At 47.5% G+C, this 22,984-nt stretch overlaps 2 protein-coding genes across 2 annotated transcripts in view; one reads left to right on the forward strand and one right to left on the reverse strand.

Annotated features, from left to right (window-relative positions):
• The first annotated feature begins 2,432 nt into the window (after window positions 1-2,432).
• On the forward strand, window positions 2,433-16,147 carry ATP1B1 (ATPase Na+/K+ transporting subunit beta 1). The gene is made up of 6 exons (XM_005486165.3): window positions 2,433-2,733; window positions 5,268-5,396; window positions 12,239-12,394; window positions 13,069-13,253; window positions 15,093-15,173; window positions 15,774-16,147. The coding sequence occupies exons 1-6, from the start codon at window positions 2,634-2,636 to the stop codon at window positions 16,038-16,040; spliced, it is 918 nt and encodes a 305-aa protein (XP_005486222.1). The 5' UTR covers window positions 2,433-2,633; the 3' UTR covers window positions 16,041-16,147.
• A 291-nt stretch (window positions 16,148-16,438) lies between these two features.
• NME7 (NME/NM23 family member 7) overlaps window positions 16,439-22,984 on the reverse strand; it is an 89,329-nt gene continuing 82,783 nt past the window's right edge. Inside the window, exon 12 of the mRNA XM_005486166.4 lies at window positions 16,439-17,246. Within this exon, the coding sequence (XP_005486223.2) occupies window positions 17,214-17,246 (33 nt within the window). The 3' untranslated portion in view covers window positions 16,439-17,213. The remainder of the gene's footprint in view (window positions 17,247-22,984) is intronic.

Genomic DNA, 22,984 nt, shown 5'->3' on the forward strand with positions numbered 1-22,984 from the left:
ATCGTGTTGCTGAGTGGCCATTTACTATGTAATTGTGATACAGTTCTTTAGATCTTCTCTAGTTGCTTTCTCCAAACTCACTTTCTGTGGTCATAGGAAATAATGCTGTGGTAGAGTCCACCTCCATTAAAATTGGTTTCAGTATCATCTTGAACCTCCCTGAATGTCCCATGCCTGTTTTGTTTTGGATGACCCTATTGCTCAGGCAGAAGGCAGGAAGGAGAGGGCTGCACAGACTGCTGCTGCTGGATGTGCCCTGAGCTAACTCATGTGCTGCTTGTCCCACAGAGCAGATGAAGTGGGTCCTAGCCCGTAGAAAACATGAGACAACATTGCAGGGCAGGCTGTCTGGTGAGCAGATTTCATGCCTGGGTGACACCACCATGCACCCATACATAATTCCCTAACTGCTGTCCTTTGTAGGGTAGCACACCTGAGCTATAAAATTGCACCCAGGGCATTAGAAGGAAAGTTAGTTCAGCTCCTCAGTTGCCACTGCAGACTTGTAGCAGCAAGCTCTCAGCCCAGCAGCTGAGAGAAACAGGCTATCTGGCAAGAGCAGCAACTGCACAGTGGTCTGGGGAGTCAAAAATGGGTGGTTTTTCCTTCAGCAGTGCTTGTGTATTTATTGGCTTGATTGTAATCACAGCTGCCTTAAGTTGTAACTGATACTGCCCTTCCTGCAGCATAGATGATGTTCGCTTGGGTATCAGGTACTGCTGTCTGTGTTTGCTTTTGTTATCAACCACCATCACCAGGACTCTTTAAAAGACCACCTCTGACCCAGACACCAAGGAGAAAAGAGAGATTCTAATTATCCTCTTCCCTATGGCTCTCCAGCTCTTTCCCATCACATAAACACCACTGAGAGCTGATTCTCCTAACCCAGCATGAAAATCTGTGTGGCACACCTGGCTCCCTTTGATCATGTATAATGTATCAAGGTGCATTCATCAAACCAGATACTCCCAATTAAACACACATTTCTAGGCCTTCTAGGCACACAACCTCCATGTATCTCTAACCCATAAGCCTTCATGGCTTTGAGAAGTCTGGTGGCATGTCTAAAGCTAAGGAAGCCATCCTCAGACACTGCCATGAGTGTAGTTGTAACTTCGAGAGTATCTGGCCCTTCTGGACCTAGAGTGGCCCCAGCAAAGTAAGACTGAGGGCCTAAAAAAGCAGCTCTTGTTGCTTCAGGGGCTGGTTCAGGGTTGTAGCCATGAAGAAAGGTGTCTCATTATGGCTTTTCCCTAAATGCTAGCTTTAATGGCTTAGGAAGGGTGTGTGATAATGGTGGCCAGACCACTTCTTCTTGAGACCTGAGAAGAGCATGTTGAGTTTGGGTGGTCCTTGATTCCAGGCTAGGTCATTCTTGGGGGAACTGCCAGAATGTGCACCTGCTAGGTAGTACCATGGAAAGGCTCATCTTAAGTGCATTCATTGCAACTCGAGACCTTAAGAAAAAAAAAAAAAGAAAAAAAAAAGATGGAGCTAAAGTTCAGAGAATGTATCAAGGGCAAGAAAATATGTGGCATACAATATTACAACCCGACAGGAAGTTCAGAAGTAAACCTAAGTATGCTTGGATACAGATTGAATTTAACTGTCCTGTAATGGTACCAGGGGACCGAGGCACATTGGTTACCTGTGATGACAGAGGTGCCTCCGCAGAGAACCCCCAACCCCACCCGGCCGGGCCAGGGGTGCGCTGCCGGCGGCTGCGGCGTTTGTGCAGCGCCCTGAAGGTCACCCCGCAAGGGCGGCGGCTGTCGCATGTGCAAGTCGTGTCCCTTCCGCCACAGGGAACGGGCAAGGCCCGCTGCCACCCTGCCCGCCCCTCCCGCCTGGTGCTGCCAGGGCGCGGGCGGCGGAGCGCGGCGCCGGGCCGGGAGCGCTGTCGGCGCTCGTTATTCCGCAGCCGCGTTACACGTGAGCCCGCCGGAGTGTGGCGGGCCCGGCGGAGCGGGGCGGGCGGCCACGCGAGGCGCCGGGAACAGGAGAGGGACGGTGCTCCGCAGCGCCCGGCCGAGCAGCTCTGCTGCGGGAGCAGGGACCGCAGGGAGCGGGCGGGGCGGGAATACCGGGAACGGGCGGGCACGTGCGCGGACCGGCGCGCGCACAGGTGTGCGGGTGCGCGCACACGCGCCCGCAGCTACAGCCGGGCAAGGGACGCGCGCCCCCGCGGTAGCACGCACGCACCTGCCCGGCCCAGCGGGTCGGAGCTCCGGGGAGCGGCGGGCGGCCCGCGCCCACCCTTCCCCCCGGCGCCGGTGCCGCAGCCCCCCGCCCTCTCCGCGCCGCTCCCGCCGCCGGCGCGCCCCCACCGCGCCCCGCCCGCCCCGGGCCCCGCCCGCGGAGCGCTCGGCGGATCCGCATTGGCGGCGGCGCGGGCAGGGCGGAGCCCGCGGCGTATATGAAGGGGCGCTGCGCGGGGACCGCGGCTGCTCCGTGCCCCGTACCCTCCGCTGCTCTCCCCCTGCGGTTCCCGCGTCCCCCCGGCCGCCTCCCCCGCTCTGCCCCGTTGGGCCGGCGCCGCCGGGGCGGGCGCACCCATCCGCACCTTCCGGAGCCGCTCCGCCTGCTGAGGGCTGTAGATCTCTGCACGCCGCTCGCCCACCCCGCTGCTCGCTATGGCCCGCGGGAAGGCCAAGGACGGTGATGGCAACTGGAAGAAATTCATCTGGAACTCGGAGAAGAAGGAGCTGCTGGGCCGCACCGGGGGCAGCTGGTGTGAGTGCGGGGCCGGGGGGCGGCGTTGCGGCGGGCGCTGCAGCACGGCCCCGGCGCTCCGCCTCCGCCGGCTGCGGCGGGGCTGCGGCCGGGGCGGGGGGGGCTGGCAGCGGGGCGTCCCCCGGGGTGGGGGAGGCAGGGACGGGGTCCCCCTGCCCTCTCCCCTCGGTGTCCGCCGGGACCCCCGGGGACGGCGAGCGCCATCCCCCGAGTGCGGCTCCAGGTGGGTCCGGGGGTGAGGCGGGGTCGGGCCGACCTTGTCGAGGGCACCTCGTCCTTGGGTCTCCTTCCTTTCCCCATGGCTGGCCCGGCCCAGGAGCATCGCCGTCGGGAGGCCCTGACCTCCCAGCTCTCACCTGCCCTAGACCTTACAGAGGCTTTTTCTTTTTCCTGTTTTCTCTGGATAAATGAAACTAAGCGAGTTTTACTCCGCTGAGAAGGAGCAATTGACTTTTAATATCTCCGCAAGAAGGAAATGGCTCTATGTGCATTCCTCATAAATGTTTGTCCTGTATTCATTGCATTTAGCTTAAAGAGGCTTTTAATTTCTTTACGCTAATAGCAGCCTTCCAGTTGCTGCCAACCACAGCCGGTGTTGCCACCCTTGCGATGTTGAATTCAGCTCCTGTTGTAATGGATCGTCTCGGAGATGCCACGTCCAGAGCCGGCAGCTCTGGCAGGTGGACTAGAGCAGGATTCTGCCGTATCTTTACGTGAGCAGAATGGGGTTGTGGGTGTGCATGGAGAGGTATTTTCTGCTTCTGAGGCACCAGGCAACTGCGCAGCGCTTTAAAGGCGGAGGCCGAACCAGGTCCTTTCCCAGAGTGTCCGTACCTATCTGCCTAGGACTGATTTCCATTTGCTGAGTTGATCTGCAGGCTGATGATTAGATTCTTCTTTTCTAAGCATACCTGTTGCAAGAAGCTTTTTCCTTCAACCCCGTGGTGCTCGATTTCTAGACCCACTGTGTATTTTCTGAGATCTTGGAGTGGTTTTGACCTTTAAGGTGTCTTTGGCGTTTAGAGCATCCTGGCTGGCAACCTGATTAAATAAGCTACCTCCCAGCGTTTGCCTTTTGATGTTACAAAACTCAAAGGCATTACGCTGCAGACAACAGCATTAGTGTTTGGTTTGTTACAACAGCACCTCCTATGACCGTGCTCTGGAAAAAATTTCCACACGTCCCTGACGTCACGGCCATTTGCTTTACGCTGCCTGGATACCAAAGAGTGCTTTAACTCCTGGAGCCCCACGTTACTGCACCCAGCTCTGCCCTCCAGCCCTGGCTACCTCTGGTGCACGCGAGGAAGACAAGAGGATGGGATGCCTTTCTGATAGTGTCCCTCAGCATCTGTTTCTCTGGGTGGCCCTCCTGTTTGCCTGTCTTTCACAGACTTAGAACAACCAGATGCCAGCTTTCATTGTGAGCCTTCTCTAATGATGTAGGTTTGTTTTTTTTTGATGGAGCTGGGGAGTGAGGAGGAATACTTCCACCCACTACTTACTCCCTTTCTCTGGTATCTCATCACTTCAAGTCCTTCAGATAAACTACATCTGTTTTGTTTGCGATTAGATGAGGACAGTCTGAGATATCAAGTAGGCTCACTCTCAAATTGTCTTTGGCTTCTGCCTGTCCCTGCAGCCTGATGAGCAATACAGTTGCTTGGCATGGGCTGGCCTACCCTTGTAGGTGGCCTGGTGGTGTGTAGTACAGCATGTTACCCTGCAGTTAATTTGTTCAGATAATCCTTGTAAACTGGTAACCGATACCCAGAGCTGGGCTGCAGCTCCGTTCTTCCCAGTCCCTCCTCAAGATGGTTCTAGACGATGCTCCTTTTAGACTGAAACTACATTTAGTCTTTCATTGTTATGTAATTCACTAATTAGTATGAGCCGCCGCAAGAGTGTCTTTGTAGGTACACAAGCCTGGTAAATGTGCAGAATTTTGACACCTTAAGCGTAGTTTCCTACATTTGAGATGGAGTACTGAAGTTAATTTGGCCTGAACTCTTTACCCATTGTGTTTTTGTTGGACGTGATGGCCTGAACTACTAGACAGATCGGGCTTTACAATGACTTGTAAATGTGAATGAAACCCTTACTGGTACGGCTCCTGGAAATAGCTTTGAGCCCAGAGCTATGTGGAATGAGTATCCTTCAAGCACACCCATGCTTGCTGTGGTGCACTTGGATCACTGACCCTGGCAAGTGCAGGGGCCTATGGTGGTGGTGCTGGGTCAGGGATCCTTGAAGGTGTGGGGGAACATGGTTTAGTCTTTATGTTTTATAAGCCCAAACCCTGATTCACAGATTCATTCAGGGGCTCATGTTTCCCCACCACCAAACGACTGGAGTGCCTTACATTTCGTGTCTGCATCAAGGCACAATCTCACTGTTAAATAGATGTCTTTGCAACATCTGAATTTTGTGTGCCGGGCACCTCCTTGCAAGTGGCAAAGCAACCTTGTACTGTCCTGAAACATGACTGCCATGAAGGCTTGATTTGATTCCTCTTTATTTGTTTTCTCTTGCAGTTAAGATCCTCCTCTTCTATGTCATCTTCTACGGTTGCCTGGCAGGTATATTCATCGGGACCATCCAAGTGATGTTGCTCACTGTCAGTGAATTTGAGCCCAAATACCAGGATCGAGTGGCACCTCCAGGTAACTAAATAGGAGGCCCGTGTTTGACTTCGTGCAAGCTGTTCTGGGAAGGCGGGGTTGGTTACTCACCTCAAGAAGGAGGATGAAATAAGCGTGTTGTTGCTGCAACACATATTTGTAGGGGGTGGGTATGTTCTCAGCCTTCTGTGTTAACAGTACTGGGGCTTGAAGAAAATCCTGCTAGAATTAAAGGTTGCATCACGGGAAAACCATCTCCTCTCTGAGAGGAACTTGAACCTGCTTTGGTTTTCCCTTCCCCTAAGCTGAAGAGATGGGGTGAGGCTAAAAGGCTTCACTTTTGGAAACAGGCTGTATGAGGAAGCTGAGTTTGGTTTTTCTTTCTTCAGAACCACTCTGTTCACATGGGTAAGTGAAGGGATAAAGATAAAATGTTGGCTCTGTCAGTGGAAGCAGCGTACCAGTACCAGTTCTGGGAGTGCTCATGGAATTGTTTTATCCAACACCACAGTACCCTGTGCTCTAGAAATGCTGTGGCACTCACTAGTGGGAATTGCAGCCGATTGGCGTGGGAGGTGAAGGGAGGGTTGGGTGGGTCTGGTAGCTGCTGATGTGTGACCTGTCCTCACAGACATAGAAATCTCTGTCCAAATGATGCCTGAGCAGTGCCTGTGGCCAGCTGGCCTTGGCTGGGGCAGCAGGAGCACATGGCCCTTGCCGCAGGTGCGCGCTCCGCCTGCCCGGGCTGCGCTATCCAAGTCCCGCCGCAGCCGGCGGCTGGAGCGCAGGGGGAGCTGCGCCACTGCTGCCTTCCCACATTGCCAATGACCTTGAGGCTGCCTGGCACTGGGCATCCTAACGATCCGTCTCCAGTTGCTCTGTGAAACAGTTCAGAAGCTTTTAATAACGGTGGTATTTAAGTGACAATTGTGACACTGATGGCTTGTAGCTACACAAGTTGGCCCTGATGCTGAGCTGTCTTGCAGCCCCACTGCCTGTAGTGCTGTGCTGTGAATCCCTGCCCTAAACACAGGGAGTGTCACTGTCACCAAATGGTGCTGCAGCTCAGCTAAGTCATCTTTTCCAGATCACTGAGTTTCTACCAACATGCTTTAACACAGAACAGAGGCTGGAACTCCTGTGTTAGTGTGTTATACTTCATGTGCCACCACCATGGCCGGGGCAAATGCTGACTTAAGAACTGAAAGCAGCTCTTTTAATCTCTGCAGTGGGCCCTGACATTTGCAGCAAAGACTGTCAGTGATACTGCCCAGAGCCATTGGCTGCATCTGAAAAGCCAGCATGGCTAATGCTGGGGTAATTGTTACTCAGTAATGTGTTTTTCCCCTTCATGAAATAATTAGCAAAGGCACCCATGGATCTGAGGTCTCACCCAGATAGCCCTGCTGTTCAGATGTCACATAATTACCTGTTCTAGGTAAACTGATTGCTTTCTATGAAACAGCAGTTTAGGATTCCAATTTCAAAGCAACTCTGGTAAAATTTTTGTGGAAGACTTCAGCCTGCAGAGGATTTTTATAAATATCTTAATTGCGTACTGCACCAGTTATTCTTGGCCTTTTTTTTTTTTTTTTGATGAAGAAAAGGAATTTAATTTCAAGACACTCTTTTAGTGTGTACTGCAGAAATCAAAATGGAGGAACAATGACAAGTTTGTCAGGAATCTTTTGTAATGGGTATTGAAATCAAGGGGAACAAAATCCACCTCCTTGAATGCGTGGGACAGTGGGGAACCAGTAAACAAGGGGTTTGAACCAAGCTGCAATGACATATGCATAAAACTTCAAAGAAATAATTAGTAAATAGAACAGGATCCTTTGGAGAGCATCACTTGACAGCACTTCCTACAGATGTGGACAAGCGGGTGTAGGGCATGGCGGAGGCTGGCACTTGGTATCCAGTACATTCCTTGTCCTGTAGCACAGCAGCGGCGAAACTGCGAGTCCAAAACCGCCCTTTAATGCAGGCTTTCAGAGACACTGACTGGTAGTGAGTGGCTGCACTGCTGTTTGGGGAGTCAGCAATCCCTGTGTTCTCTGGCTGTGCAGGATTCTCCCCAGTGCTGCAAGCACAGCTGCTGTTCTGTCAAGGAACACGTGTGGTGAGCACCAAACTTGAACTTTCTGTGGTCTGAGACACCTACAGATGATGAGCTATAAAAAGTAGGATGTTGTGCAAATCTAATTGCTGGTTCTTGTGGGAAAACTTGTGAGCCATGTAAATGTACTGGCAGCTTGATAAAGCCCTGGATTTTCTAGGGAGCCAGAAAAGCTGGTTTTATTCTTGTTACAGTGTTCTGTCCTTCTTGGGCAAGTCACTGTTGTTGTCAGCTCAAAATGCTTTGAGAAAGGGAAAACTAACTTGTCTTCAGGATTTGCAAGAGAAAATGCTGTAGAGGCTGCTATAATATCATTCTTGTTCTGAAATACAACAGATTTCATAACAGCAGCAGAACCTACAGGGTGTTGTATTGAGTTATTGACATGGGTATAACATTGAAAGCCATAAAGTGCTATTTTTGTAGCCAAGTGTCATTAATATGGTAATTGGTTTATGCATTGAACGCAACAGGAATGTTATACAGGGCTTCAGAGCAAGCTGAGTGTTGTACCTTTCCATTACACTATTTTTTTCTTTCTTTTGTCTTGCGGTGGGTGAAGGGACAGTGCAGTTCACCTGCCCATCAGCCCTGCCATTGCGACAGCCCCAGCTCCCGGTTTCACTTGTGCTGCAGGCTCGGACTCTGCTTTGAACACAGAGGACTTACCCTGCGACTAGTGAAGGATGAGGATATTGCCTCTTGGGAAGCATCCCTAAAAAATAATGCTTCATTCTCCCCCTCCCCACCCCAATAAAATTGGGCTGTGTATCCTGCCATCTTGTGGTGTGCATCCCGTGGAACAGCATTCCCTCACAGGCGGGCTGAGGGGACAGAGCTCACTGCAGCCTGGCACAGAGCTTTGGAAGTGGTGGCTGGAAGGAAGAATCCCTGCTCCAGCCAGGGGATTTCAGGTGTTCCTGCTTTGCTCTGCTGGGCAGTGAGTGCATCATAGAAAGGCTGCTTTGGTGTGTGTTCCCCACTTGTCTGATTTAGCTTGGACAGCAGCAGCCAGATGGCAGGGAGACTTCAAAGGAGAGTGTGCTGCCTCCGGGGAGGTTGCAGCTCTTTGCTTCTCTCATCTCAGCAGCACCTGTGCTTGGGAAAATCTCAGTCTCCAGGATGTTGCAGCCAAGCAGGTTTTGCTATGTTTGCAGAGAACTCACACCTGTTTTTTTGCACTTTGGGGATGAGGTTGACTGCAAGCTTGGAAGGACATTGTGTGATATGGTGCCTTTTAAAATCTATCCTCACATAGTGAGCTGGGAGAGGGTGTAGTGATCACTCAATTTGTTGTCTGTGTCATCTCTGGAGTTTTCATACTCATTTGGAACAAAGATTACATGGTACTTGGAAATGAGCACGGTGTAATGGAGCAAGAGTGGTTACTATGGCCTTATACAATTGTTCCTAATAATAAGCCTGACTTCCGACTTATAGTTTCTTCCTCTTTACCCTCAGGATACTTCTCCTGAAGTCTTGCTACTGCAGCTTAGAATGATAAAATCTATGTGGAAAGCTGCTTTTAAATGAATTTGAATAAATAGGATTTTAATCTGCAGTGGTATTTTGGAAGTGGAACTGTAGCTGAAGAAAAGAACCCAAATGACTTTGCGGGGGTTTTTTTTGGTGTTTGATGTCCTTGTATAGTCACAGCCAACAAAAGGTGGTGTCCATTACCAACTCAAGGCGTTGCTCATCATTTACATGGACAGTGTCAGCCAAGTGAAGATGAGAGTCTCATTTCCTAACAAGGCACTCTGAAGTGCCAGTTGTGGCAATTTTCTAGTTTGTCATTATTTTAGCATTGAGTTACTTCATTCTTTCGTGTGGAAAGAACAGCATAACATGTGACACCATGGTGCATCTCTGTTGTAATAGCTTGAGATGCAGAGCTGTGTCATACAGATTATAGTCGGAGGATAGGGAGAGGGTTCTGGCTCTGAAAGCACCTGTGGGTTTGTTTCTTTTCCCCCATAGGACTTGCTCATGAATGGCTTCCTCCCGTGCATGCAGCCCCTAAAAGCTTCATTTATGCCAGCAGCCACACACTTCCTTGGGTGTAGCAATACGTGCCAGGGAGTACTGCAAGGGCTCAAGTTTTAAGTGCTTTTTCTCGTCCTGCTTGCTTAAGTTGCCAGGTGGGGGTGAGAGAATGTTCCAGAAATGTTAGTGTTCTGCAGAGGTTACCTTCTGCCATTGTACAAACATGCTTGGTTTTCCACACAAGATTGCTTAAGGTTTCGGTGATAGTGCTGCTCTGCTAAGGCCACTGCAGCTTTTGGTTTGGCTATGGGATGTACAGAGGGAAATGATACATCAGAGCTTAGGGCTTTGCATCCAGTCAGTTGTAGGCATGTGAGAATGGAGGTTATGGTAGAAGCCAGTAACACAGTTTTTTAATTAGGATAAAGGTATTTTTCATTACAAGTCTTTAATATTCATAAAGATTGTCTTTCTTACTTTGTAAGTGGGAAGATTGATCTCCACTTTGCTCCTATACTAAACAAAGCAACGACTGGTGTGCCAAAGTCTGGTCTAGTCTGGTTCATCCATCCACCTGGAAATGCTCCCAGTCAGGGAGAAAACTTGGGCCACAGGCTACCTGGCAGGAACAGTGGTTCCTTTGTGCTGGCTGCTGGAACAGCTGCTGGACGTACTGCCAGAGCTTCATGGCAGTTGTGTGGAGATGTACAAGACAGGGATGCTTTGGGATGGCAGTCTGTTCTCCAGCCAAGTCACTTATCTGATGGGCAGAGGGTTGGCTTTGGACTTCATCTATCAGTGGCCAGGGTCTCTTAAAGAGAGAGCAGGGATCTTCTACTGGGTGACTTTTATAAGCCACAGCAATTATTGCTGACCTTCACATCACCTTTGCCAGGCCCGTGTGGGTGCCCTATGTGTTACCTTGGCCAAGACAAGAAACAGATGGGGACATCCTGAGCAAAACTGACAACTTCACTTGCTGGACTGGAACTTAACAAGCCTGGCCATGTTTCCTTGATTTTTTTTTTTTTCTTTTTTTGTATTTACACACTTGAATATGTATGTGAATATGGATGTCACCTGTAACTTGAACTCTGGAAAAGGCAGACCCAGGAGAGGACCTAAGGCCTGGCCTGCCTCTGCTGCAATTCCAGACAGCCACTTCAGGTGACTGAGTCTGTTCTTCCCAGCTGAGTGGTAACGTGAGAAGGGCTTGGCAGGATGGGTTTGTCCCTTACTAAAATGGCAACTGGCATATTTTTTCTATATATAAACTGTGAAGCAAGAAGATGAGTAATTGCTCAAAAAAGGGTTGAAAGCCACCGACTTTGGAGGGTAGGATGTCATTCTGCTAGAGGAATAGAGAATTGCTGCTAAACTTGTAAACTCATCCTGGTCTGTTTGTAGCAGAGGGAATTTTGAGCAGTTAAAAGCTGCTTCAGGAATTAAACTTGAAACACTGGAGCTCCTTGCTGGACTTCTCTTTGGTGACCAGGAGCTGTGTTTAGGGGAACAAAGGTAATCTTTGTCCTGGGTTACAAATTCCAAGTTAGTGGGTAGTGGCAGGGGGGTGGGGGGAGTGGTCAGTTGGTCTGTGGAGGGACTGAGCAGAAGCACTCAAGTGGCTTTGGAAAAACTGCTGGAGTCACAAGCTCTTGTGGGTTGGGGCCAGCTGCCTAAGCTGCCTGAGTTTTACACCAGAGGAGCTTCTTGGCAACAGGCCTGTTCTGAAAGGTGTCAAAGCAAATGCTGCTCCCTTGCTCATTTTCTTTATCCTGCTAAAATGAAGAGGACAAACTGAACTGAAGTCAGGCTCTTAATAATTACAGTTGCTGCCACAAAAGCAGTATGAACTTGGTTCCTATTACTTGAATTAAAGTGTTAGCTATGCATTAATACTTTCAATTAAAATGTGATCTAAACATTGCATAGGAGCAACTATTTCCAAGTTCCACAATGAAGAGAAAAGGAAGACTGTGCTTTTCATTATCTGTAGGAATTTCTTGTTTGTAGTCTCTTCTCCATGCATCATTATTATAGTTTAAATCTGAGCTGGTTTGCACAGCCCAGAATCTGGAGAGTCTTTTAAACAATTCTTCTATTTGGTGGCATTTCCTACTCACCTTCTTGGTGATGAGCTGCTGATAAAATCATCTTCTGAGCTGTCTTACAGTCAGAAATACCCAATTAGGCAGTGAAAAGAGAGGAGGCATTGCTCAGGCAGCTGAATTTACTAAGGGAGAAAATGTCTCCTGCCCCTGCATCCCACAGGGGAGACACACAAAGGCCACATGGATTCCAGCTGGCAGAGCGTGACCAGACTTGGGAAACCTCTTGTCTTTGTTGCAGGAGCTCACGAGTGTAGAGCTGTGCTGTATCCTAAACACAGAGTTTGCAGACACTGAAGGCAGCCTGTTAGGGATACTTATGTTCTTTGTGGTTGGTCTCACACACCACTTCCCTTCTGTCCTCGAGGAGGGGGCAGAAGTGCACAGTGGACCTGTGGTTGGTGCTTTTTTTTTTGAAGGAAGGCTAGACTTTGTAGCCTCACTTCTCCATTTTGTGATTTTTGTCTTTTTACCTGACATAAACACTGTGATTTAAGACTGTTGCTGGAAAGAGGAGCACCTCTCCTTCAGTGAGCTTAAGCTGCTTTGTCAAAGTTCTTAAGTCTGAAAAAAGAGAGATTATTATTAGGAGTTAAGTTCTTGTTATCACCTGGAGGCTGTGCAGCTTTGAGGTGTACTTAATGTTTTCTCCCTGATTTTGCTGTTCTTAGGACTGACTCAAGTTCCCCAGGTTCAAAAGACAGAAATTTCCTTTACTGCCTCTGATCCCAGAAGTTATGAACCCTATGTGAGGAACCTGGATAATTTCTTAAGGGACTATAGTGATGAGCAACAAACTGAAAACATCGTGTTTCAGGACTGTGGAGGTAAGTCTTGATTGTTTCCTAGAGCTGAGGACTGAATGATGGCTCTGTCAGGTCTACCAGAAGCTGAGGCTGAGCAGTGGTGGTCTTGGTTTTGAGCTGTTCCAGCAGCATGTGTGTTAACTGATTGCTCATGAATTTAATTTGGGCAGACCACACTGGGCCATACTTAGCAGCTTATTGGAGGGTTGGGAATCCCCATGTTTTGCTTGGAGAACTCACTCTTCATCTGACTCTGAAGATGGCACTGACCTTGTTCTCTCTGAGAGCCACAGGGGTTTTACTGATGACTTTGCTAAAGCTAGTGTTGGTCCTCTTTGTGCCATGCAGTCAGACATCTGGGAGGTGTTTACCCTTAATAGGTTATTTGTAATCATGTGAATGAGGCTCTCACCTCATAATACATCTGTATCAAATCTGAGGGAAACCCCCCTGTAAAAGCTGCCCAGAAAGAAATGGTCTCTGAGCCAGATGATTCTGGAAGAAATCTATTATAAAACAAAGCTCCATAAAACTTGCTGGTCTGGGAGCAGCCCAGTGTTGGGGGGTGGCTGGGTGTCGGTCTGTGGAGCGCCTCAACTGCCCTGGTGAGGGAAATCCCACCTGCCCAGGGAGGTGTAAGGGACACGCACAAGATCCCAATGCATGTGGTTGTTTTCCTTCCCCTGCTGTGACAGACACACCTACTGAATACAAAGAGAGAGGACCATATAATGATGGCCAGGGCCAGAAGAAAGTCTGCAAATTCAAACGTGAATGGCTGGACAACTGTTCTGGACTAAATGATCCCACCTATGGCTACAAGGATGGCAAACCATGCATCCTTGTCAAGCTCAACAGAATCATTGGCTTCAAACCTCAGGCAAGTATCTTTCTTCCCTTCTAAGCAGATGCTACTGATCAGGAGGAAGGGTTGGCTGCAGATTTGCTGTGCCGGCTTTTTGGTCTCTGGAAAGAGATACCCTTGCTGCAGAGGATAAACTGTGATACAATTTGACTAATTTGCTTCAAAAATGCTTTTACTTGGAAAGCAGTGAAAGGTGTGCACTGCAAGTTGGTAACAAGTAGCACTGAACCTCGCAGTGCAACCTCCTGGTTATTTATCTGGTAACTTCTGAGCCTGCTATTGGAGTTGCCATAAAGGGGCATTTTCTTCAAATGATAAATTCCAATTTAAATTCCTGTATGCTTCCAAGGCACCATCCCAGACCAACACTGTCTAGTAACATTAGTATATTTTGTCATGCCCTGACCCACTCAATTCTTTTCCTCAGGCAGTGCAGTCTTGTCTGCCTTGCCATAACTGCTTAATTTATGAAATGCTAATATTAAATACCAGAGTGAAACACAGGCTCGAAAGAGTAAACTGCATTTGAAAGTTAGGCACAGCTGCAAGAAAGGTGAGGAGGTCTTTAGTTTTTTTACTGTAGTTTTCCAGAGGCTTTAGGATATCTCTTCTAACTGGTTGCTCTGCCCTTCACCCAAAGGGAAGTCTGCAGTAATGCTGAAGGGTGTTAATCTGGGTATTCATGGCTTTTCCTTCTGTGTTTTTTTTTTTTCCCAGTGCATTAAAATGCTAAAAATTTCTTTTAAGAATTCAGTGGCAAAACGTGCTGTTGAATAAGGTGGTGTGCAAAACCTGCCACTCTGTCTTTTGGATGGAGAACAGTGCAAATGGCGTTCTAGGCCACCTTCACTCCCATCTGTCAGGGCACTTGAGGATGGGAATTGGTGCCGTCTAACGAGTCCTGAAGAATGTTTTCCTTCAAAGAGAGCTTGTCCTGTGCTACACAAATGGACAAACTTTTGGTTTATCTGATTTGTGGTGGAAACATTTTAGCAGAATATACTGTGGTGGCTGTAGGGTGACATGAGATGTGCATGTTTGATGAGTGGGAAAGAGAAGGATTTGGTGTGTTCCTCTCTTTTTTTGCAGTGGAGCTCTGGAGACCTCCAAGACTGCATTAGACAGCAGGGTCTGGTCACGGAATGACTTTGCAGATTTCATTTAGAAACAACGCATCCAAGGCAGAATTTATTTGTGGTTCCACACTCCAGCAGAGACCCCATAGTTCTTGCATTGGGAAAAATGTTTGTAAAGCAGTGTTGTCAAACAATACTGCTGCACTTTAAAAGACCAAAGACCAGCTGGGTCAGTGGTTGGTCTATGAGAGTTGGCACTCGCACCTTTCTCTGATATACCCAGAGCTTTTGTCCTTCCTTGTTGGTGGTGAAGTTCAGCAGTGTCAGGGTGAGACTGCCACACTTTGTTCTTTCCTGTGCATTTCCAGTCCTGATTACACTCACCTGGCAGGCAGGTGGCAAATCCTGCACCAGTGCAATCCTGCCACTGCCTGAGCTTGCAAAAACAAGCCCCGCTAGCTATAGACACTGCCATGAAACACCTTCCCCAGGGGCACCATGGAACTAAACCCAGCCTGACCTGCTTGTATCCACAGCAGGTGAAGCTGTAAGAACAGCTAGCAGTTCTGCTTGGGTCAAGTTCCCCTGCTTCCAGTTATGCTACACTACTTGTCTGTCCCAAGAACCACTGAGAGCTGTTGCCTCAGAACTGTGCTCATTAGAGATTCCAGTTAACGGTGTGTGCTCAGTACTGTTGATCCTTGTTGCTGCAAAGGGTGCTCCAGTCTGCAGAGGAGTGTCCAGTGTGTAATATCCCCTTGTTCTGGATTTCTTCTAGGCTCCAGCCAATGAAAGCCTCCCTCCTGAGATTATGGCAAAATACAACCCAAATCTCATCCCTGTCCACTGTGTTGCCAAGGTGAGTTGGAAATGTGACAGAGCAGAGTTGGGAAGCTGCAGGGGATGACTAAGCCTTTGTCCAAGTGTAGTTGTCTTCTTGCCAGCCATTCCATAGACTAATGGAGTGGTTCTTACTTGGGATAATAGTAGTTTCTCAAAGCCCTGTCCTGCTGATGGATGAGTTAGTGCTACCTCCACAGAGTGGGGTAAAAGCAGGGCAAGATAGTTAAAGGTATCTTCAAAAGGAGCCATTTGGCTTCCAAGTGCTGTGCTGGAGCAAAAAAAATAAGGCCTCCATGGAAGATATTTCATACTTGGCATGTGCAAAGCAGCTGAGAAACAGCAAGTTTCTGTAGCCAAGGCCTGTGCAATTGTACCATAGGATGCCCTGGTGGTTTCTAACTGTGTAAGTGGCTGAGGCTTTAAATTAGGCGAAGCCCTTTTCCTGGCTGATGTGCGCTGACATGTCCTGTAGACTGCTGGTGGCTCTTGCCACAGTGGGAACCAGCACTGACCAAATGGGAGGTCACAGTCTCGCTGACAATCAGCTGCTGACACAGCTGAGGGCTGCCGAAGTGTGGGTGGTTGTCATTGCTTGTGCCTCCTCTTCCCCCTGCAGCGAGAGGAAGATGCAGACAAGATCGGCACAGTGGAGTACTTCGGGATGGGCGGCTACCCCGGCTTCGGGCTGCAGTACTACCCCTACTACGGGAAGCTGCTGCAGCCGCGCTACCTGCAGCCGCTGGTGGCCGTGCAGTTCACCAACCTGACCTACGACGTGGAGGTGCGCGTGGAGTGCAGGGCCTACGGGCAGAACATCGTCTACAGCGACAAGGACCGCTTCCAGGGACGCTTTGATATTAAATTTGACATAAAAAGCAGCTGATCGTAAGCACAACTCTCTTCTTCCCCCCTCCTCCTTCTCCTAGCCATTTAAAAAGGTTAAAAAAAAAAAAAAAGAACAAAAAAGAAAACCTACTAGTCTTGAACAAACTGTCATACGTATGGGACCTACACGTAATCTATATGCTTTACACTAGCTTTCTGCATTTACTAGGTTAGAATGTAAACAAAGTGTAGCAATAGCGACAAATATTTATTCTACTGTAAATGACAAAAGAAAACAAAATTGAGCCTTGGGACATGCCCATTTTTACTGTAAATTATGATTCCATAAATGACTTGTAGTAAGCAGTGTTTCTGGCCCCTAAGTATTGCTGCCTTGTGTATTTTATTTAGTGTACAGTACTATAGGTGCATACTCTGGTCATTTTTCAAGCCATGTATTGTATCTGTTTTCTACTTCTTGTGAGCAAAGACTTTTGCTGTCCAAGGTGTAAATACTCAATGGGACTAGAACTGGCATGAAACCTCATTATTTTGTTCCTTTTCAAAGAAAGGCCCACCTGTGAGATGATATTTAACAGCACTCCATAAGGCTTCTGGCTTTTTTGTGGTGTTAGGGTATTTCATTTGGAGGGGTGGCAGGGAAACTAACTTAAGTGAAGTCAAAGAGAATAGGTGATTGTGTACTGTGCTTTGTAGCGAATGCTGTCTCTCTCTCCACCTCTTCCCTTATCCTTCAGTATGTTGTGTGAGAGACTGGGTCAGGCTATCACTCTCCTCAGTGATAGGCATAACTCTGCTTTGTATATTTTCTTTTCTCTTTTTTTTTTTTCCTGCTGAAGGCATCGCACACTGTGGTGCTAATGTCTTTATTGAATGTTTTAGCCATTTTCATGGTGGAAGAATTTTATATTTATGCAGTTGTACAATTTTATTTTTTCTGCAAGAAAGTGTAATGTATGAAATAAACCAAAGTCACATGTTTGAAAATAAATCTTTATTTTAAACTTTATAAAAGCAATGCAGTACCCCATAGAATGGTGTTAAATGTTGTCTAAAGTGCAAAACTCTATGTTCTGACATGTAATAATAGCCAGGAGTACAGTGCTCTTGTTGATCTTGTATTTCAGTCAGGTTGAAACATTGGACAAATAAATGAATGAACACACAGTTCTGTGTGCGTGTCTGTTGCAGTGGGTAAGGATGGAGCCTGTTAGTTGTCCAGAATCTTGAAGAAGTACTGCACCTATTTCAAACAGAAAATGGATCATTATCATTCCCAGACAGTCTCAGCACACGGGAGTTGAAATGACTGAAACATTTGAAACATTGCACTATTACACATCAGTGCTGGGGTCTGTTCATTACTTGTCTTCCCTCCCCCTACCCTGTATGAGATGCTGCTGTGATCACCTGCCTGTGCTGGTAGGATCCCCACAAGTCTCTTCCCACTTACTGCACACTCTCCACCTCTGGAGGCACAGGCTCTGTGTTCCAGATAACACTGTCCATCCTCAGTGCAGGTTAAAGCTTCCAGCAGCCAGAAGGGAGGCTGCATCCCGAAGCCACAAGAGTTTCAGCTGCTTGCTCTGTGTGACTGCTGAGCCAGTGGCCAGGGCTGAGGACAGGCTCTGCCTGCTGGGGCTGCTCAGAGATGACAAAATGTGGCAGCTGGCTCTGTGCAGGAGTCAGGCTCACTTTGTGCTGCATGACGCAGATTACCAGGGAGAATGGCTCCATGTAAAGTGACGCAACAGGACTATCCTAGAGCAAGTGGCCTGATAAAGACTTCCTAAGTGGAACACACAATCCTGGAGAAGCAAGATGCTGAACTCTTTGCCATCTGCTAGAAGGAAAAGTGTGGCTACAGTACGCTGTGGTGGTTAGTGCACCCATTTAGCTGTTCCATGCTGTTCCCAAGGAGCAGGTGCCAGCAGAAATTGCACCTTCATCTCTTTCTTTTGCTGCTGTATGTTTAGAGCAACGATTTAAAAAGCCGTGATGAGAGCCCTAAAATACCTCCCTAGTGGAAACTCCACCTGCAAAAAACTGCAGGAAAGCTGAGCCATTTTGGCTCCCAGCAATTGACAGGTTCCTACTGCTACCGTTTTGGTTGGGCATGTTGTTGCATGGCTCAAAGTTTGGTAGGATCAACTGCCCCTACAATTCAGTTCCTGGGTGAACAGTGTGACAATTAAAAGCAAAAATCAAAATGACAACAAAAAGCTCCAAACCAGCCAACAAACAAAAAATATTTCCCAATTTTATTTGTATAAGACCCAACTCATGGTTAGGTACTTTACTGTCTTTTAATTCTCTACATGAGTGCAAAGTCTAAAGCATGGACTATTGATAAAGAGTCTGGCTTACTCCAGGGTTGGGACAACCACTGTGGAAAACTTAAAGGTGCTTGTGTTTGCTTCAGTGAGCAAATGTCTGAAAGGGCTCATGCAACATACTCTTAGGAATTGCATATGAAATTAGGCAATTCACCCTAACGTTTTACCCAACATCCCCACCCCACTCACTTTCTCGTCCCACATCAGTGAAAACAGAATGGCTGCTCAGATCACTAATTAACCAGGCAGGAAGGGCAGTACCTATCCTAGCTACATGCCCTGCAGCTGCCCACTGGAAAGTCCCACCTGCCTCCAGGCTTCAGGACAACTCTGCTACCAAAGGACCACACCCCCCACACCTCAAAAAGGCAGTAAGTGCACCTGGTCAGACACGTCCCCTTCCCCCATTAGAAATCCTACTGTAATTTGTCAGACCTACTAGTGATACAGCACTAGAAGACTGCAGTATGGTCAAAAAAAATTCCCAAAGTCCAAGGAAACCTCACCCCACTCCAAGCAGGTGTAGACTCATAGCTGTGGCACCAGTGCTTTGGATACACAACATTCTTGACATCAAAACAACCTTTCACAAATGGCACTGACACAGCCTCATCTGGGCTGGGACTGGTCAACAGCCCTGGGGGCAGAAGGACTGCAGGCAGGGCAAGGGCCTCAAGGTGTGACATCTCACCAAATCCATGGTTTAATCCAAATTAAACCATGCCTTCAAGATTCATTATTCCTTATTTTAGTCTGTGCTCTATCCACTCTCCTCAGGAAGGCATCACTTTCCTTACTGCCTAATAGGACATTTTAAATTGCCAGTCAGAACACGCTGTTCTTTCTGCCAGATTGACTCAGCGTAGTTAAGTATAATTGTAGCCATTAAAGTGAATTTATCTCCCTTCTTGTTATATGGGACACCTGCATTTAATAAGAGAGACACACAAAAGCACAAGTAAAATAAAAAGCAGAGAGAGACGTACATATATTTAACAACACAAGCCTTTAAGGCTGTGTCTGCACAAACACTTGCACTAGCACACACCAGCTATCAATTTTACAGCTCTAAGCACTGGCACTTCTGGACTTCTGTTCCCACCTTGGCCAAGGGCAGGTCCAGCACAGGCCAGGCACAATCCTTGGCATGGGTGGGGAGCTGTGCCAAGAGCAAAGAAAATGGCCAAGTATAGTGGAATCTGCTTCTTCCTAGGTAATAACTCCGTGTCCATGCTCAGCCTGAGGTGCTGGTACAACTGCTGCCACCACAGGCCTGTTTCCCTGCCATGGAGCAGGTTTAATAGAGCTGAGTCAACTCCCCCTGACCCGGACTGCCTCAGCTGGAGCTGCATGGTCACCCCTGGGATTTAAGTACTGATCCATCCCTGCAGCACAGGTGACACAGGTGAGTGCTGGCCTTGCCCCATGCCTGCTCACTTGACACTAGCAACAAAAGGATTTGTGCTATTTTAGTCTCCAAAGGCCCCTTGATTTTGTGCAACCAGTTTTCTCAGGCTGGACTGCACATCCTCAGTTTACTTAAAACCTGTGCAAAACCTCTTCTTCCTCAATTAGCTTTTAGTGGATTGTTCAAGACCCACACAGACTGTATTGGTAAGGCTCAGACATCAGAACAAGCAACACTACATTTCATATACTGTGCAAAACCAGGTGCCTGTATGTTCTCTTTGAGTATAATTATCTTTATATGGGTCAGCTGCTACCCAGCTCCCAGTAAAACCAGTTAAGAGCTGGCTGACCTGTGGTATGCAGAAAGGGTCCTTCTAAGAACCTCACCCTTGGGAGCACAGCAGTGGATAAGAACTGGGTAAGAGCTGGATAAGAACCACCAGAACTTAGTCACCCATCCCATGACCACAGGTATGGCATTATGAGAAGAATCAAGACTTCAGAAGAACCAAGATTTCAGCACTACCAAGAGATTTGGGATGCCCCCATCTTATGAGGCCCCAGCTGAAGACACCTTGAAGAACCCCCATTCTAAAGGCACCGGGTCCTTTTCCAAGGCGATCCAAGGGGACTTGGTGATAACTTGCATCAAGCATCCAGATGGCGGTTAGATACTCCAAAATTACCCTGTATTTTAGGAAATATAGTTCTTCTCTTTCCCAAGGTCTGAGCATAGTCCAAACCACAGAAAGGAGAGCTGTGCCAGTACAAAACATCTGAACAAATCTCACATTTAACCAAGGGCAAGGTCAGCCTCTCTGAGCCAAGCACACCTCTACAGGATCCAAGAGTGACAGAGCACAAATCCACACCAGGAGCTTATCTGAAACCCACCAACACATTTCACAGATGCCACCTAAATGCCTTTCCAATGATGCTAACATTCAGGTGTGCTCACTGTTTCCCAGGTGTGAAACAGGATCTAATTTAACATCAATACTCCCCTTGCAGACCCCAGGAACCAGCTATCTGCTTTGCAGCATGCAGCTATGCCCTCTCTAGCTCCTGTTCAGGGACAAATAGCAATAATGCTCAGGAAGTAACAACGGGTGAATAACCATGACCTTCTGGCTCTGACCCCATAAACTGCTTCATGAGGAGGAGCTGAGAGCTGCTTCAGTTCCATGAAGTTCTGCTTCAGTCACACTCACTCCCAGCAGAACTCACGTTAATGAAGTTGGTGGCTCTCTCTGAGCACTTCCACGTGCTTACCACACTTCCACAAACTTACCACAAAGTTTCAGGAGCTAATACAGCATGCAATAACAAAATCCACTCAAATGCCCTGGCTGAGCACAAGCAAGTATCATCTGAACAATGTGTGCCCTAAGAACACAGAAAGGCCAGGCAAAATTATAAAGGGGGAAACAAATCAAGTGAGACAGCCAGTTTTCCAAGGGAGAGCAAAAGATCTTGGTATTAACACAAGGCCCTGCACAGGCACAAAGTGTGCTGAAGATTCCAAGTGTAAGAATTACAGGCACTTACAATTTAACTCTCTTTCTGTCCAGAAAACAATGCAAAGAGCAGTGCTGATGAGAGGTGCCTGCTGAGCAGCTTTGAAGGTAGAGCTTTTGTCTACAGGCCAGATCCAGGCACACCGTGGGCTGTAGCAGCACTCCACACAGGCAGAACTGCAGTCTCAGAGAAATCCCAGCACTGAAACAGTACCTCAACTCTCACTCCCCTTGTTCCTCTGGGCTGGCAGTTTTTGCTAAGAGACCCTGTTAGTCTCCTTTCATGGCAGAAGCCAGGAGGCTGACAAGGTGACACACTATCAAGAAAAGGGCTGAGTTCACAGCTTCACTTCTCATCCATCACCAGAAAGGTGAAAGTAATTTTCAGTCCTTCCTCATCTCTGAGGAACCAAAACTGGCAGCTGGGAGATGGAAGCCTTTTCCATCCCTGTATCCATTTAGAGCCTGTCAGGAATCTTGGTGCCTTCCACACAGCCCTCTCCCCACAACCACCACAACACTCTACCTCCTTGGTCAGTGTAGGCAACCAGGCACATGATCCAGAGTCTTTGCTGAACCAAAGTTTCAGCATCAGTACACTTTCCCTAACATTAAGGTCTGATAAATATTTACGTGTTAGCTCAGTTTCAGGTCCCAAGTAGGAAACAAAAAGCTTTTTTTGCCCATCAACTTGGTTTGTACATCTGCATGAGCTCACCAATGCTGTCAGGAAGTACACTTGCTAACACCTGACATCTATACCACACTTCAGCTACAGTTCACTCAGCTGATTCACATGACTAAATCATTAGATTAACACATGGAAACCCCCATGGACTCATACCATCCTTTCAGCCACAAGCACTCCAGAAAGAAGACTGGTTGTCAAAGAAGACAGTCTACTTATTTACTATATTGTATGTGTTCTGTGTATTTTCCCCCACAAATGTGAAGAGGATTCAGTTTGTTAAAAAAAAAAAGGGCATGTTTATCAGTCCTGCCTCTCTCTCAAATATCACACAATGTAAGAAATAAAGCCAATCAGGCAGCCCAAGACAGAACAATTTGTACACATGTACTTCAACTATCCATAATGATTTCTTAAGTAGAGCTGGGATAAAAACCCCTATGCACCAAAAAAAAACAACCTTGCAATGGAAGGTTTTATTACATAAACACTACAGTGTTTATTACACAAACACTACACTATGTTGTGTGCTGTCAACACTGTCACCTCAAAAATTGTGTATGGTTATGTTCAACTCTGAAAATACAGTGGAAGAGAAAAGCAAGGGAAGCTATTTGGAAATTGTAACAATAAAATAAAAGATTAGAAAAATGTGAATTCCAAACAGGATGGAAATGAGAGGACAAGACAGTAGTTCATTATACCACAATCACAAATACCAAGAAAGTGAGTTTTATGCTATTTGCTCTAAGAAAAATAAGTGAACTCCAAAACTACTTTAGAACAAAAATATGTTGTTTTTAAATCATGTGTAACTACTCTGCTGACTCAGCTCACTGACTTCTGAAGCATAAATACCTGGAGACTTAACAAGAAGGTAAGTTCATTGAATCTCTTCAGTCCCCATTATAAACCAACTGCTCTGTAGCTGGAACTGAACATATTAGTTCAGAACTCTCCCACCTGGAGTTCTACTTCTTATCTAGTAACATCTTTGGTCACCATCAGAACACATCAATGGTTTGATAAA

This window comes from Zonotrichia albicollis, chromosome 2 (assembly GCF_047830755.1).
Source record: "Zonotrichia albicollis isolate bZonAlb1 chromosome 2, bZonAlb1.hap1, whole genome shotgun sequence".
Classification (NCBI taxonomy): domain Eukaryota; kingdom Metazoa; phylum Chordata; class Aves; order Passeriformes; family Passerellidae; genus Zonotrichia; species Zonotrichia albicollis.

What these genes read in the sequence shown, in the direction of transcription:
- ATP1B1 (XM_005486165.3), top strand. Translation starts at nt 2,634, where the DNA reads ATGGCCCGCGGGAAGGCCAAGGACGGTGATGGCAACTGGAAGAAATTC. An exon ending in TCATTGGCTTCAAACCTCAG is followed by an intron (nt 13,254 to 15,092) that starts GCAAGTATCTTT and finishes GATTTCTTCTAG; the next exon opens with GCTCCAGCCAATGAAAGCCT. An exon ending in CTGTCCACTGTGTTGCCAAG is followed by an intron (nt 15,174 to 15,773) that starts GTGAGTTGGAAA and finishes TTCCCCCTGCAG; the next exon opens with CGAGAGGAAGATGCAGACAA.